At 40.4% G+C, this 14,876-nt stretch overlaps 1 protein-coding gene across 2 annotated transcripts; it reads left to right on the top strand.

The window, feature by feature from the left end:
• The first annotated feature begins 835 nt into the window (after positions 1–835).
• Positions 836–13,273, top strand: LOC148853364 (midasin-like protein). Of its 2 annotated transcripts, XM_088941773.1 has the most exons (3): positions 836–1,343; positions 11,714–12,685; positions 12,828–13,273. In XM_088941773.1, the coding sequence occupies exons 1-2, from the start codon at positions 984–986 to the stop codon at positions 12,647–12,649; spliced, it is 1,296 nt and encodes a 431-aa protein (XP_088797899.1). In that variant the 5' UTR covers positions 836–983; the 3' UTR covers positions 12,650–12,685; positions 12,828–13,273. The 2 variants fall into 2 exon arrangements, with proteins under 2 accessions (XP_088797899.1, XP_088797897.1); XM_088941771.1 differs by lacking the exon at positions 12,828–13,273 and having other exon boundaries at positions 847–1,343; positions 11,714–12,824.
• Positions 13,274–14,876: the final 1,603 nt, after the last annotated feature.

Below are 14,876 nucleotides of genomic sequence, written 5' to 3'. Positions count from 1 at the left end.
TGATGTTAGCACGGCCCGTTTATCATCAATTTGATGATTTTTGATCCATTCTATCTCGGGATTCTTATAGAGTCATAGGTGAATTAGCAAGTAAATTTTAGAAGATAACAATGAACAGGGATTTTAAAGTATGACTTATGGCTATACCTGTTTATGAGCCGGGTCAGGTTAGGTTCGGATCGGGTTTTTACTCTTTATTAATAGAAAAATATTAGGCCTGAGTCCGAGCCTGACCCGACCAATAGGCTTAAACCCAATCCTGATAAAAAGCCTGAAGCCCGACCTAATAAAAGAAATTCGAATTTTTTTCTATTCAATTGAACATTATCTATTTTAATTCAGATGTTTTTTTTCCTATTTAAATGAATAATGGGCCTACAAGTAAATCAACAACTTTATTAAATCAAAAACTTTATTCAAATTGACATCATATAGGGTTTTTACTTAGGTTTAACTATAGATCGGGCCGAACTATTTTGGCAAAGCTCGAGCCCGGCTCAAATTTTATGCGGGCCAGACTTTTTGACCCAAAGTTAAGCCTGTAGGCCAAAAAACCTGTTCAAGCCCATTCGAGGGCTGGGCCGGCCATGAATAGGTCTACTTATGACTAACTATGGTTCATGGTCCACTCCAAGCCAAACACCACGTTAAACTCGAGGTTGTTGTTTGGTTTGAAAGAAAAATAGGAAGGAACTATAATGGTTTAGTTTAGCCCATAATATAGCGGCCTGGCCCAACTCAATCCAATACAGTTTTGTCGAGCTGGACCAAACCGGTTGCACCCTAGACCAAGGCAAAACGTTATCCCAAGGGGAAACTAGATGAATCCACCCCACTGACGTTTCTTCATCTCCCGTGTTATATCAGAGAATCCTTACCCTACTCTCTTTTACAGGACCCGAGTATTGTTCGGTCGCTTAAATCCGAAATCGAGAAAAAGCGTTGTTTTTTCATTCTAGCTCACTCGTCTCAGGCCATCACCCATGGAAGACAGCTTCAGAGTCCGAGTTGACAGGGCGTTCGGCTCTCTATCCTCTTCTCCGTCATCCCTCGCTTCACTATGGTCTCTCACGGATGACGAGGTCGAGAGGAAAGAATGGAACCGAGAGAGAGATGGTCCTGACAGAGAAGACAACCCTTGCTCATCGTCCTTCAATGGGTTATTCGCTACCAACCAAAGGGCTTTCAAGAAGAACACGAGGAATCTCAGCGAGGAGCTAGAGGAGGACCTCGAAGATCTCGATGACGACGATGGAGATGGTCGACGAGGCGGTGATGAGTTTGATAGGGAAGAGTGGGAGATCAGGTCCTCGATTGGGATGGACTGTACTCTTGATAAGGAGGTAAGCTCCGTTTCTACTGCAAGATTGGATTTTATTTCTGGTGTTATTTCAGTTAATAATTACTCTTTTTCCGTAGCAAGGTTTCAATTCTTAGAATTGAGGAAATTAAACATTAGAAGCAAACCCTAGCGTTTAGTTTCTGACGGAATAGAATCGTTTTAGACTGTAGTTGGATTGGGGCGGAATCGAAGGGGCCGATTCTGCCCTCTGTGTTATTTTTCGTAGCTGAACAGTTAAAACTGTTTTTTTTTTTTTTCCTTTCCTTAAGTCCTTAATTCCATGTTTTTGTTGAATTTGGAAGTTTTGGGGATAGTCATCGGAATCCATGGAATTGAGGCGGCAGTGAAATTCAATCTTATTTTGTCTGGCAATCCAAAGATTGTCTCGGCTAGGTTTATCGTATATTGGAAAAAGAGAGGTAGGTGCATTCCATTATATTTAAGAGATGTTCCGATTGCTGCTGATTTCGGACGTGGAAATGGAATCAATTTTCATCCTGCTTTGCATTCCATAGGTTTCATATGTCGAGACCCTTACAGATTTGAAATCTGAATTTTACTGGATTACGCCCACACAATTATTCTACCTTTTGGATTCCATGCAATGTTGTTTTAGAGAGGAAGGGTTATACCATACTTGTGAAACTGGGGTGCGAAAGACCTCCCTTGAGGCTTTGAGTATGGTTGCGGCATTGTCTAAATGACCATCGTTAATTGATGTGATATATATTTTTTTTCAGTGGAAAATCATTAGTGTTATTTTTTATTGGGAAAAAATGATTTTAAGAGAACCTCCGCACTAGAAAGAGATTCAAGAGCAGGGGACACTCCAACAACTTATGCTGATTTGTACAGGAAAGAAATAAAATACACTTGACTTTTGGCTGATCTGCCGGGCTTGATCTGCCCCTCCTTCTCAAGAGAAGACCTTCCCTACTCACTCCTTCAGCAGTCATAGGGTAGTTTTAGAAATCCAGCTGAATGAGTTGTTTAGGCTTGAAGCTAGAGCTGTTGCTTCTTTATTGTCGAACTTGAGTTGGGGGCTTTGGAATTCAGCAACTAAATGAATTGAATACATCAACTAAGTATTGTGTACTGAAAAATTATACCGTGATATATAATGTAACAGTTATTATTAGAGTTGCTGAGGATGATTTGGGCGAGCCAAAACTTTTTATATGGGGGGTACATCCTTTTAGCACAGAAATCTGTTTAAAGGACAGCAACAATCCTATATTTTGACTTTTTTTTTGGTTAAAAACAAGGGCTATTTGTCTTTTCAGTAGTTTTTTGTGTTCAAATCAGTTCCCATCAAGAAATATATTCATTCCATGCAACTTGCTTTCAGATTAAATATTACCTTTTAGCCCATTTTGAATATCTTTGTATTAGGATTCCAGGCGAGAAATTTTATAAATGTATCCATTGGGGAACTTTGGGAATCATCATCCAAGCCATATCCCAAGTCCCAACTATGTGGGGTCTGTTACATGAATCCTATTTCACAATTCTATTATGTTTAGTTCAGTTGAAAAACAGTCCTAGAAGTATGTGATTGTGCTAGAAAACCAGAAAAACTAACAAGAGAAGATTAGAGAAGGAGAGAGAGAGAGAGAGAGCTGCGGAAAGGAGAGTTAGAGGATGAGAAGTTCAAACTTAACCTCCCTCTAACACTCTAATACTCTTTTATTAAGTTAATCTTTTAGTAATTACAAGAGATGTCCTTAGTTGGATAAGAAATAATGAAAAAGGAACATAGAAGAGTATGGACCCAGAATAAGGCCCATTATAGAGAAGAACATAAAGATAATATACAGTAACAGCCTATGGGCCATTCAGCCCATCTTCTCTACACTCCCCCTCAAGCTGAGCATAGATGTCAATCATGCCCAGCTTGCCAGTGTCATGTTGAAGCCTTGCCTTGGGAAGTCCTTTGGTGAGGAAATCTGCCAATTGTCCTTCAGAGGTAATGAATGGAAGATACACTTCACCTGAAGAGACTTTCTCGAATAAATGTCTATCAACCTCAATATGTTTAATTCTATAATGTTGTATGGGGTTGTGGGCAATGTTGATGGTAGCCTGATTATCACAGTACAACATCATCGGCTTGTCATAATCAATCCCAAGTCCTTCCATCAATGACTTTAGCCACAACAGTTTAGAGACTCCATGTGCCATGGCCCTGTATTCTGCTTCTGCTGAGGATCAGGCCACAACTGATTGTTTCTTGCTCCTCCAAGAGACAATATTACCAGCCACCAGACTGCAATACCCTGAAGTGGATCTCCTGTCATCAATATTTCCAGCCCAGTCAGCATCAGTATAGGCTTCGAGTTTCAGATGTCTGTGCTTGGTAAACAGAATCCTTTTTCCTGGAGAGCCTTTCAAATAACACAGAACTCGTTCTGCAGCTGCCATATGAGCATCTCTAGGTGCATGCATGTACTGGTTAATACAGCTAACAACAAATGCAATATCTGGCCGAGTCATGCACAGGTACAGAAGCTTCCCAAGAAGTCTCTGAAAAACCCCATTGTCTTCCAACAATGTTCCATCTGAAGTAGACAGTTTGTGACTCATATCAATAGGAGTAGCAGCTGGTCTAGCACCCATCTTCCCAGTTTCAGAGAGCAAGTCAAGGACATACTTCCTTTGGGAGATAACAATCTCATTCTTGGATCTAGTAACTTCTATGCCAAGGAAGTATCTCAATTCCCCCAGATCCTTAATCTCAAATTCTGTACGAAGGAAAGACTTAAGAGCACGAATTCCTGATGCATCATTACCAGTGACAACAATGTCATCAACATACACAATGAGATAGACTGTCAGGGAATCACTTCTCTTCACAAAGAGAGTATGATTTGACTGTGTCTGAGTGTAGCCAAATTTAACAAGTGTTGTTCTAAATTTCTCAAACCATGCTTTAGGAGACTGTTTGAGGCCATAAAGAAATTTCTTCAATTTGCATACCTTTCCTTGCATCTCATTTCCATACATTCCTGGAGGGAGAAACATATGGACTTCTTCATGTAAGTCACCATTCAGAAATGCATTCTTTACATCCAACTGATAAAGAGGCCAATCAAAGTGAGCTGCCAGAGATAAGAGAATTCTCACAGATGTCATCTTCGCAACTGGAGCAAAGGTCTCCAAGTAATCAATCCCATACGTCTGTGTGTACCCTTTGGCAACCAGTCTGGCCTTATACCTCTCAATAGTCCCATATGCATGGTATTTAATGGTAAAGACTCACTTGCAACCAACCGGATCCTTCCCTTCAGGCAAATCCACCACTTCCCAAGTATCGTTTTTGTGTAGGGCATCCATCTCAGATTGCATGGCATCTCTCCATTCTGGAATCTCAAGAGCTTCTGACACAGATCTAGGAATAGGGTTAGAAGCAACTGAAGAGAGATAGACAAAGTATGAAGGAGAAAGTAGGTCATAAGAAAGGTGTTTGGAAATGCAGTGTGCAGTGCACTTCCGTTTTCCTTTCCTAACAGCAATAGGAATATCAAGATCCGGGAAAAATGGTTCCAAAGAGGTTAAAACAACACCTGTTGTCTCATCTGCGATTGGAAGTGTATGAGACTCATCTGCAACAAGAGAAACAACATACTCATTCCTGGACCTTTGCCTTTGATATACCTTAGGATTGTGGGCAGGACGAGGAGTTTAAGAGATATAAGTATTAGGACAAGAAGAATGAAGTGACTGGTCCCCCCCTGATTCATTTTGTGAGGACACGGGCCCATCAAGAGACTCAACTGGGACAGGGAGAGGAAGACCAAACACTTGTGACAAACTCTCCCCCTGTTGACAATGTCCTTCCTGAGAGGACCCATAAAAAGGAAAAAGTTCATCAAAAGTAACATCCATGGAGACATATCGGGTGCCGGTCTTTGGATCAAAACAACAGTAACCCTTTTGTGTGGGGGAATAACTAAGAAAGATGCATTTGTGGGCTTTTGGTTCAAACTTATGTCTCTGGACACTTGGAATGTGAACATAACAGGTGCAACCAAACACACGGAGAGGAATAGGGAAGAGATCATTGTCTGGATGAAGAAGACTGAAGGGGGATTTAAACCCTAGAACCCTGGATGGCATACGGTTTATGAGATAGGTAGCAGTGAGAACAGCATCACCCCAAAATCTTGTGGGAACATGTGAGACAAATAAAAGGCTCCTTGCAACTTCAACAATATGCCTATTTTTTCTTTCAGCAACTCTATTCTGTTCAAGGGTTCTAACACAGGAACTTTGATGAACAACTTCCATGTCAGAGAGATACAAGGATAAACTCTTCTCAAAGTACTCTTTTGCATTGTCAAATCTGAAAATCTTGATTGTGGTATCAAATTGAGTTAAAACAAATTCATGAAATTGCCTTACAAGTCTTGGAACTTTTTCATGAGATTTCATTAGGTATATCCAAGTGAATCTAGAAAAGTCATCGATAAACAAGATGAAATATCTATAGCCCCCCACAGTAGATAAGTAGTAAGGCCCCCACACATTAGAGTGCACAATATTAAAAAGAGAAGAGGATTTTTTATTGCCCAAAGGGTAACTGTTTCTACAATGCTTTGATAACTGACAAGACTCACAATTAAGACTGGACACACTGACTCCCTTAAACAGTTCAGGAAATAGATGACTTAAAGCAGAAAAAGACAAATGACCCAAACGACAATGACTCAACATGCTTCAACTGACAGACTTTGACAAGGTAGATCCAAAGGCAACATTCTTAGGATGATCAATGCATTGTCCAGGAGTGTCAAGCAGGCATATTCCATTCACTTCATGGCCACTCCCAATCACCTTCCGAGACTCCAAGTCCTGAAAAACACAATGAGAAGGAAAAAATGTTACACAACAATTCGATGATTTGGTTAAGCTACTTACAGATAACAAATTAGTATTCAATCTAGGTACATGAAGGGTGGAGGATAGGAGTAAGGAGTTCGTAGCCTTGACAGTTTCCTTGCCAGAAATAGGGGCAAGAGAGCCATCAGCTAAGGTGATTTTGTCACGGCTAGGAAGCAAACCATATGAAACAAACAAAGTGGAAAGATTGGTCATGTGATCAGAAGCACCTGAGTCTATGATCCAAGGGATCTTAGGATTACCTGAGGTGGTTGCATGGTTAGCAAAAGCCTTTATACTTGAGTGAGCAAATGCAGTGGTGACTGAATTTTTTGAAGGGTTGGATGATGAGGTCACTCTTTCAAGATGGCTGATCATATTTCACCTAGACAACCTTATAAAGGTGGGTAGCTCTCAACTTCCAGCTTCAACTCATAGATTGTTAACTCCAAGTTGACTGCATGACTCTCCCAAGTTGACTCCATTCCAAGTATAGAGGGTCAAATCATGGTGGTAACTCCTTTTGCATATATGAGTTCTCCAAGCCAAGTGATGTGACTTTTTTGATCAATGGCTTAGTCAATTTTTGTTGATTGGTACTGTTGGCCCATGTCACTATTAGATATGCAGTATTTTAAAATGCAAAGATTGGTATACTGAATATTTAAAAACTTAATAATAGATTTATCTCATTTAGCATACTCAGCCTTCATGGCTGCTAATTGTGCACATGCAGACTTAATTTCAACATCTATATCCGTGGCTGCATTTGCACTCCCTGTCTTCCTACTATCATTTTTCTTCTGAAATCGAGCAGGAACAAGTTCAGGATGTAATTTCCAGCACTTTTCCTTGGTGTGTTTTGGCTTCTTGCGATACTTACAAACAACCTTTCTTTCCAGTTCCACTGGGAGCCCCTATAACTCCTTTCGGTGTAACCCCCATATTTGCAAATGCATTAGTGCCAACTCCTTGTACTTGTACCTGTCTTCTGCTTTCTTCACTATCGACTAAAGCATATGCTTGTGATAGTGAGACACTTTCCTTTGATAGAATATTTTGTTTTGTGATGTCATATTCAGGGTTTAGCCCAGTTAAGAACTCAAAAACCCTGTTCCTTTCAACTAATTTCCGGTAGGTCTCAGCATCAGTGGGAGTATCCCATGTCACTGCCTCTATTAGATCAACTTCTTGCCACAGAGATTTCAAGGTGGAGAAATATGTTGCAAGGGATTTCTCCCCCCTGTCTCAGATTCTTCACATCACTCCTTAGTTGATAGGCTCTGGCTACATTCAGTTTCTGGGAGTACGTTTCTGCAACACTATCCCAGATTTCCTTAGCCGAATTCATCCAGAGATAATGCTGACTAATCTGTGGCTGCATTGAATTCACAAGCCACCCAATCACTGTGTAATTCTCTTGCACCCATTTCTCATAAGAGGGATCATCCACTGGGGGAGCTTTCTTGCTCCCAGAGATAAGCCCCCACTTCCCTCTGTTGCAAATATGATTTTTTACGGATTGTGACCAAGCCAAATAATTGGTTCCATCCAGTTTAACTGTAGTTACAGCCAACAAGGAATCAATTGTAGTTCCCGAAGTATGTCCATATTCAGCAGTACTCTTGTCTCAATTTCTGAGAAGTCCATTATGTAACAACTCCAATTAGGGTTTCGGCAAGCTACCAATAGTATACTGATTTTAAAGAACTCAGATTGAGTTGAAACAACAACAAACACAACAACTCACAAACTTAGTTCAGGCCTAATAGCCGTGAGAACCAAGTTCGGTGGCAGCACTTTCAAGAAGAAGCAAGCCTGATTCAGCCTTCAAGGAACAATCAACCAACCTCCAAACACTATGTATTCTTGGTTCCCAACAATATTTTCCCAAAGAGAACAAAAAATATAATCCATAGTACTTAAGAGGCCTTTTTACAATCACTATGTATGCAGCAGTCAACACTCCACTGTTAACAAGTAGGAATCACTTCTGGAGCACTCCGTATAGGTCCAAGAAGTAGCTGAACTAAAGTAGAGGCTTGTACCACTTAATTTAGATCAGTTTTCAGCAGTTTGGAAGTCCAACAACAGCTGAACCACACTTCCAGAATAACCCAGAAATTTCTGAGTAGAATCAGTCCAGCAACAGTGGGCTGAATGGAGATGTGCTTTGAATGCTTTAACAATCCTCCCAAATAACAAAATAATTCAGCAAAGAACTGAGAAAACAACTTACAGTATCTTTGGTTTGAACTTCAAACCAGGCCGAACACTTTACTCTCTGAGCTAGCTTCGAAATCCCTTTTCTCTGATTTCAAATAAGGTTGAAAAACTTGCTCTCTGATTCTTCCTGGTCATCGAACCCTTCTCCAAGTGTATAGAAACTTGGGCACCCTCCAATGACCTCCAAGAACTAGGCGAATGATTGTAAACATTCAGCCCTAGAACCTCCTCATGCAGTTGGCTGAACTAGAACCACATGAGTGACATGCCAAGCAATGACCCGCTCTGATACCAAGTTGAAAAACAGTCCTAGAAGTATGGGACTGTGCTAGAAAACCAGAAAAACTAACAAGAGAAGATTAGAGAAGGAGAGAGAGAGAGAGCTGCGGCAAGGAGAGTTAGAGGATGAGAAGTTCGAACTTAACCTCCTTCTAACACTCTAATACTCTTTTATTAAGTTAATCTTTTAGTAATTACAAGAGAGGTCCTTAGTTGGACAAGAAATTACAAAAAATGAACATAGAAGAGTATGGGCCCAGAATAAGTCCCATTACAGAGAAGAACATAAAGATAATATACAGTAACAGCCTATGGGCCATTCGGCCCATCTTCTCTACAAGTTCCATATCCATCATTAAATCATTTCTTACAATTTCAACCTGTGTACCTTTTGGTCTTCCCCTAGCCCTTCTAGCCTCTTCATCTTGCAACAGATCACTTCTAAACTTTTTTTTTTTTTTGAGAAAGGTTGACTGAGATTTTATTAAAAGTTAACTGAGAAAAGTTAACAAGAGAAGATGAACAGAAGCCTTAAGAGGCAGAAACAGAGTTACACAGGCAAAGAAGTATCAGTAAACATAGATCCTCTATGGGCTACAGAGTTTAGTTCCCTAGGAATCCAAACCAACTTCACATTCAGAGAATCCAAAATATCTCTAGCTTCAGTCAGCATGAGCAAGTCTCCAAGGTCCTCCACTCTTCTGCCTTAGCCAATTTATCGTATTAGCGGAATCACCTTTGATGGTTAGAGAGGAAGGGCCGATCATCTTGATATAATGTAGACCTGTGAGAGAAGCTAAGATCTCTGCATTGCTGGCATCAGCTCTCCCAATTGGACCACTGAAAGCCCAAAAGATGCCCCCACGGATTACTCCTCCAATTCCTGCTTGACATGTGGATCCTTGAGCACTACCATCAAAGCTTAGAGTTATCAGATTCTCCTTCCTAGAGTGAAGAGTTTGAGTTAAATCATTTCCAGGAGAGGAGTGGAGGGCTTCTGCTAAATTTCTCTGAAGGTCATTTAGAGAAATACCTCTGAAAACTTCAGAATTAAGAGCCCAAATGTTGCATAAGAAGGTAATATGAGAGATCAGGTCTTCAATATTCCTGCTTTTGTTTTCAAATTCCTTTCCTCCCAAACACCCCACATCACTGCATGGGTCACCGTACTCCAATAGAGCTTACCCCTACTTCCTAAACCTTTTCCATGCCACTGTCACTGAAGATCCAAAACTTGCTCAGGAAACATCCAGCTGTATCCCACTAGATTGAGGAAGAAGCACCAGATCTTCCTTGTTATTGGGCAATGCAGGATTAGTGTTCTGCCGTCTCACCATTATTGAGGGAAAGAGGGCAAACATGAGAGAAGATGCATCTAGGGGTGTCAATTGGACTGGATTTGGTCCAATCCGGTCCAGTCCAATGTGAGTCCATTACAAATGGACCTGGTCCAATCCAGTCCAATGAATATTTTGGACCGGTCCAGAGACTGTCCAATCTGTTCAAATTCCTGTTAATTTAGATTGGTTTCAACTCAAACCTGGTCCATTGACACCTATGTTCTTATCTTCTATTAATGGACCAGATATTGACTCAATCCAATATAAATTCATTATGGATGGATCAGGTCCAATCCAATATGTCATATTGGTCCGTCCAAATTCAATGTCTTATTGGTCCATCCAATCCGTCCAAATGGATTTTGATTTGGATGGAGTCCAACCCAAAACCGGTCCGTTGACACCCTTAGATGCATCTGCCTTTGAGCTTCTTCTGTGACACATCATAAGTGTTTAGTTTTTTTTTTTTTAAACAAGCCTCCCACACAAAAAGGAAACTCTTGGGGGAATATGAGAACACCAAACCTTCTTGACTGGGAAGGTGGAATCCCTGCCATCTGATACTAGAGCCTTGAAATAGGTTTGCAGTGAACTTGCCATTTGGGTTAGGTTTCCAAATCCGAAGGTCAGGGGTAGTGGGGAGGCGACGTAGGCCTCACTAAGAGAGTTTACAAGGTCTGCAAGTTCTGCCTCTCGCAGGAACCTTCTGAGGTTTAAGTTCCATTTAGTTCCTGAGGGTGAATAGTTGAGGCAAGTGGAAACTGTGGCTTCTTGGGATTGGGAGAGGTTAAAATTTCTGGGGAAGAGAGTGCAGGAGTAGGCAAATTCTATTAGGTTTTGTCAACTGTACCTTTAGTATCATAACTATATTCTTTATACCTTTAGAGAGTTCTACTTGAATTAGGAAAGAAGGGGATACATGAGATTACCCAGAAGGAAGATGTGCATGAATGCATGTTAGGACTCACTTGGTATTCTTTTATAGGATTGTCTACTTGAGGTGAAAGGTGAGAGATGCAAACTTATCAGTATTCTGGGTGGTAGGCCTTTAGTGTATCTTATAAGTGAGGCAGTTTTACCATGCTTATTTAAGGTATAGGCTCATTGCCTGGCCTCATAGCCTTTTAAAACAATGCTTGGTGGGTCACTGCAAATGGCATCAATTAATATGTTCTATTTACTCATAAAAAAATATTGTTTGCAAATGTTTTAACAAATTTGAGAGTGAAACAACTGGTAGTTGGCAGGTCATATTGCAGTTTGTGCTAGATTTACCATTTTTATTAGTAAAACCATTTAAAGGGAAAACTGGTTTACGGGAATGATTCAGCTAACCATTTTACAAGCATAGAAGCTCTCTCTAAAAAAAAGGGTGGGGTGGATGGGTAAGGAGGAAAAAGAAATTAATATTGGAAAGGGGTGGACTGTGGGTGAATTGAAATTTGAGTCAGATGATAACTTAAGTTACATAAGATTTCAATTTGGAACTTGAATATTTTGCGTTATATTTAAAGAAGTTAATATTGGAAAGGGGTGGACTATGGGTGAAATGAAATTTGACTCAGATATTAACTCAAGTTACACTTGGTTTCAATTTGGAGCTCGAGTATTTTGTGTTCTAGCTAATGTAATTTAAGACATTTTGCAGGATGAAGAGGATGAATATGACAAAGTGGCAATTGGCAAGGAAAATGCTGGTGACCGCTTGTACATGAGGGACGTTATTGATTATGGGATAGATGTAGACTCCTCCAATGTGGTTCCTAATTCTTTTGAGGAGTTCACCAGGGACCCACGTGCAAATCACCTGGCTGCAAAAATTAGGCTCAAAGAAGATCAAGAGGCGGCTGCAAGTACTGAATCTTTTCTGGCTGCACAAGCTAAACCAGCTGAAGTAGATCCTCAAGTAAAAGTATCCGAGGATGGTGGCTGCCTGAAATCTATTTTGAAAAGGAAGGAAAACCAGGCTGAATCCAAGTCACAAAAACGTGTCAGGTTTGATCCCGAATGTAAAGAAAATGATTCTGAACAAGAGTTGGAAGAAGCTGTGAATTCTACGATGGTGAGCCATTCAATGGAAACAGGTACAGTTTCAGAATATAAGAATGATTCGTTCTCATCACAAGAAGCTTCTGGGATCCCAGATTATCTACGGAATCCATCTAAATATACACGTTATAGTTTCGATTCAACATCGGAAGTTGACGAAGGATCTAACCGTGGTGCTTATATGGACTTCCTTAACATGGTGAAAAAATCAACTACTGGAGAGCCCCAACAGGAGGATACATGTCATGACCTTCCAAAATCAGTAACCTTTACTCCAAGAAAGAAGACAACTAATGTTGCAATGGTTGACAATAGCACTGGAATTAAGCAAAACCAGGAAGACGCTTTGAAGGAGTCCATGCGCAAGGCAGTCTTTCCTCTCGGCATTGCTGCAGGTGAAGCCCAAGAAGGTGATGAAGCCTGTATGATGGAGGAAGATGATCCGGAAACCCTTGCAGCAGATAAAACCACAACTTTTCGGAAATCAGGACGCCAATATAGGACAAAATCGAGGCCAGATGATTCTGGTTCTTAATGGGGAGTTGTTTCCGGAAAGGCAATGGGCATCCTTGTAGGTTCATGCATGTGTTTAAATTTGTAGTCACGTCTATACTAGTCCACTTTTTGTCCAAGTTCAGTTTATGGCATTTAAGTTTTTTTGACAAATAACTGCTAGCAAAGTAGCAATGTTAATTTTTCTTTTCGATTCACAGTGCTGAATCCATACCTCAAAAGAGGTAGATTGTTATTCTGGAGATTCATCACACCTGGTGCTGGTGCATCTACTGATCTACCATCGGCGTGAGGCATCTGTGTTGGTCTGCTCAGCGCTGACAGTGGGTATTGGGGTGCTCCCTATACGTCAAGCTGGTCCACTCCTTGCACTCTCCTTGTTTTATTGGCGTTTGTATGTAAAAGTATGTTTGGGAATTGGCCAAGTCACGAACATACCCAGCAGGCCAGCAGTCTCATGTCATGAATTCCCAGTCATACTATTCACATGGTAGCCATACTTCAGAAAATAGACTTGGGAACCTTGCTCTTTGAAGTTTTTTTTTTTTTCATTGGTCAAAAGCAATATTAACATCCTGAAAGACGGAAGGATTAAGAGGCAGACCCAAGTCCCAAGATTCCAATTCATTTTTTCTCATCTTTTCTCACTTTCTAGTTTCATCTGAGAGAAAGGGAGGACCCTTTATTCTTCATATTCATAAATTCATATACATGAGATGGACCATGGATGACGGGCGGACATGTTAAGCATCTGTCCTGTTCATCATAGTTGACACAAACGATGCCGCTTTTCTTTTCTTCTTCTATGATATTTCTTCCCTCTCTTGTTTATCAATGGATGTAGGGTTTTAGAAGACGAAATTCTAATCCGACGAATAGTTTATAACTTTATATGATAGTTTGATTTCATTTTGTTCATGTTACGTAGAACTGTTTTACTTGAATGATCAAATTAATGAACCGTTATCTAAAAGCTAAAGTGGATCAACCACCAATCCAGGTTTTAGGTTTTAGAACATAGAGCCGGATTGACATAGAGAGATTAGTGTAACGCACACCATTGTTAGCAACAGTAGAAAAATGGGAAAACACCAAAAAGGGTGTTTCTCAGATCACAGCTTTCTGAATTTTGAAAAAACGGCTAATCAAACAGTGGGTATTTTCTCAGAAAACGAATTTCTGATATGACACCATTTTCCGAGGAAACGGCATTAATCCCAAGATTAGGATGTAAACTCGACTGTTGTGAATTATATACATTTCAAAATGAGTATGGGTAAAAAGGTATTTATACCATTTTTTTTAATTGAAAAAGCAAATGAAGACCTGAATTTAAAGTAGGGTTTCTATGGGCAATTTTTGGGGTTTAATATCAATAAAAGTAATATATTTAAAAATTTTAAAAAATATGTTAACTTTTTAAAAATAATATCAATAAATGGCAAAAATACTGTTCATCTTCTTCTTCTTGCCATTTGTTCATCAGAGCCGCTATTCGTCGTCGCCTCCACCTCTGACAACGTTGTCGGGGGTGGCAGCGGCAACACTGGTGGTCATTCCTCTACTCGCTGCCACCGCCACCCCTGTCTCCACCCATCTCCGGCAATATTGCCGGAAGCAGAGGCAGAGGTGGGAACGGGCGGCGGCTCTAGTGAATAAATAGCAAGAAGATGAAGATGAACAGTTTTTTTTATCCTTTATTGATATTAATTTTAAAAAGTTAACCTATTTTTGAATTATTTTTAGATATATTACCTTTATTGATATTAAACTCCGAAAATTGCCCTTTTATGCTATTATTCCTAAAGTATCATGTACAAAGGCTCCCAAAACAGCCTAATGTATAGTGAGTTCAGATCTCCTGCAAGTTGTTCACGTAGTATCTAGCTGTACAGTAGGATATATATCCCAGAAGCCAAACAGAAGCTGAAGAAAGATGGGACCCAGTGATCCACGCGCAAGCAAAGGAAGTGGATGATCGGATGCTACTACCCTGTCCTAAATGAAATAAGGAAGGATACGTTGTGGATCCCTTCTTCGCCTGAAACAATGGCCTTGTCCTCTTTTTGATAGATGGCGTTATCCATGGCCGTATTTCTTCGATTTGCTTGCTTTCGCATCACCCTTCCCACACCACTCATATCCATCGACACAACCTCCATTGACGCCTCATGAGACGGCTCAACCCTTCAATTCCATGTATATGTTTGGCATCGGTGTATACACCGCTTTCTAAGAATATGGAGCGG

The sequence above is a fragment of the Nelumbo lutea genome, chromosome 4 (genome assembly GCF_056320005.1).
Source record: "Nelumbo lutea isolate HS-2025 chromosome 4, American lotus-T2T, whole genome shotgun sequence".
Lineage (NCBI taxonomy): Eukaryota > Viridiplantae > Streptophyta > Magnoliopsida > Proteales > Nelumbonaceae > Nelumbo > Nelumbo lutea.
Note: the sequence above shows the minus strand (reverse complement) of the source record. Positions and strands in the feature narration are given on the sequence as shown.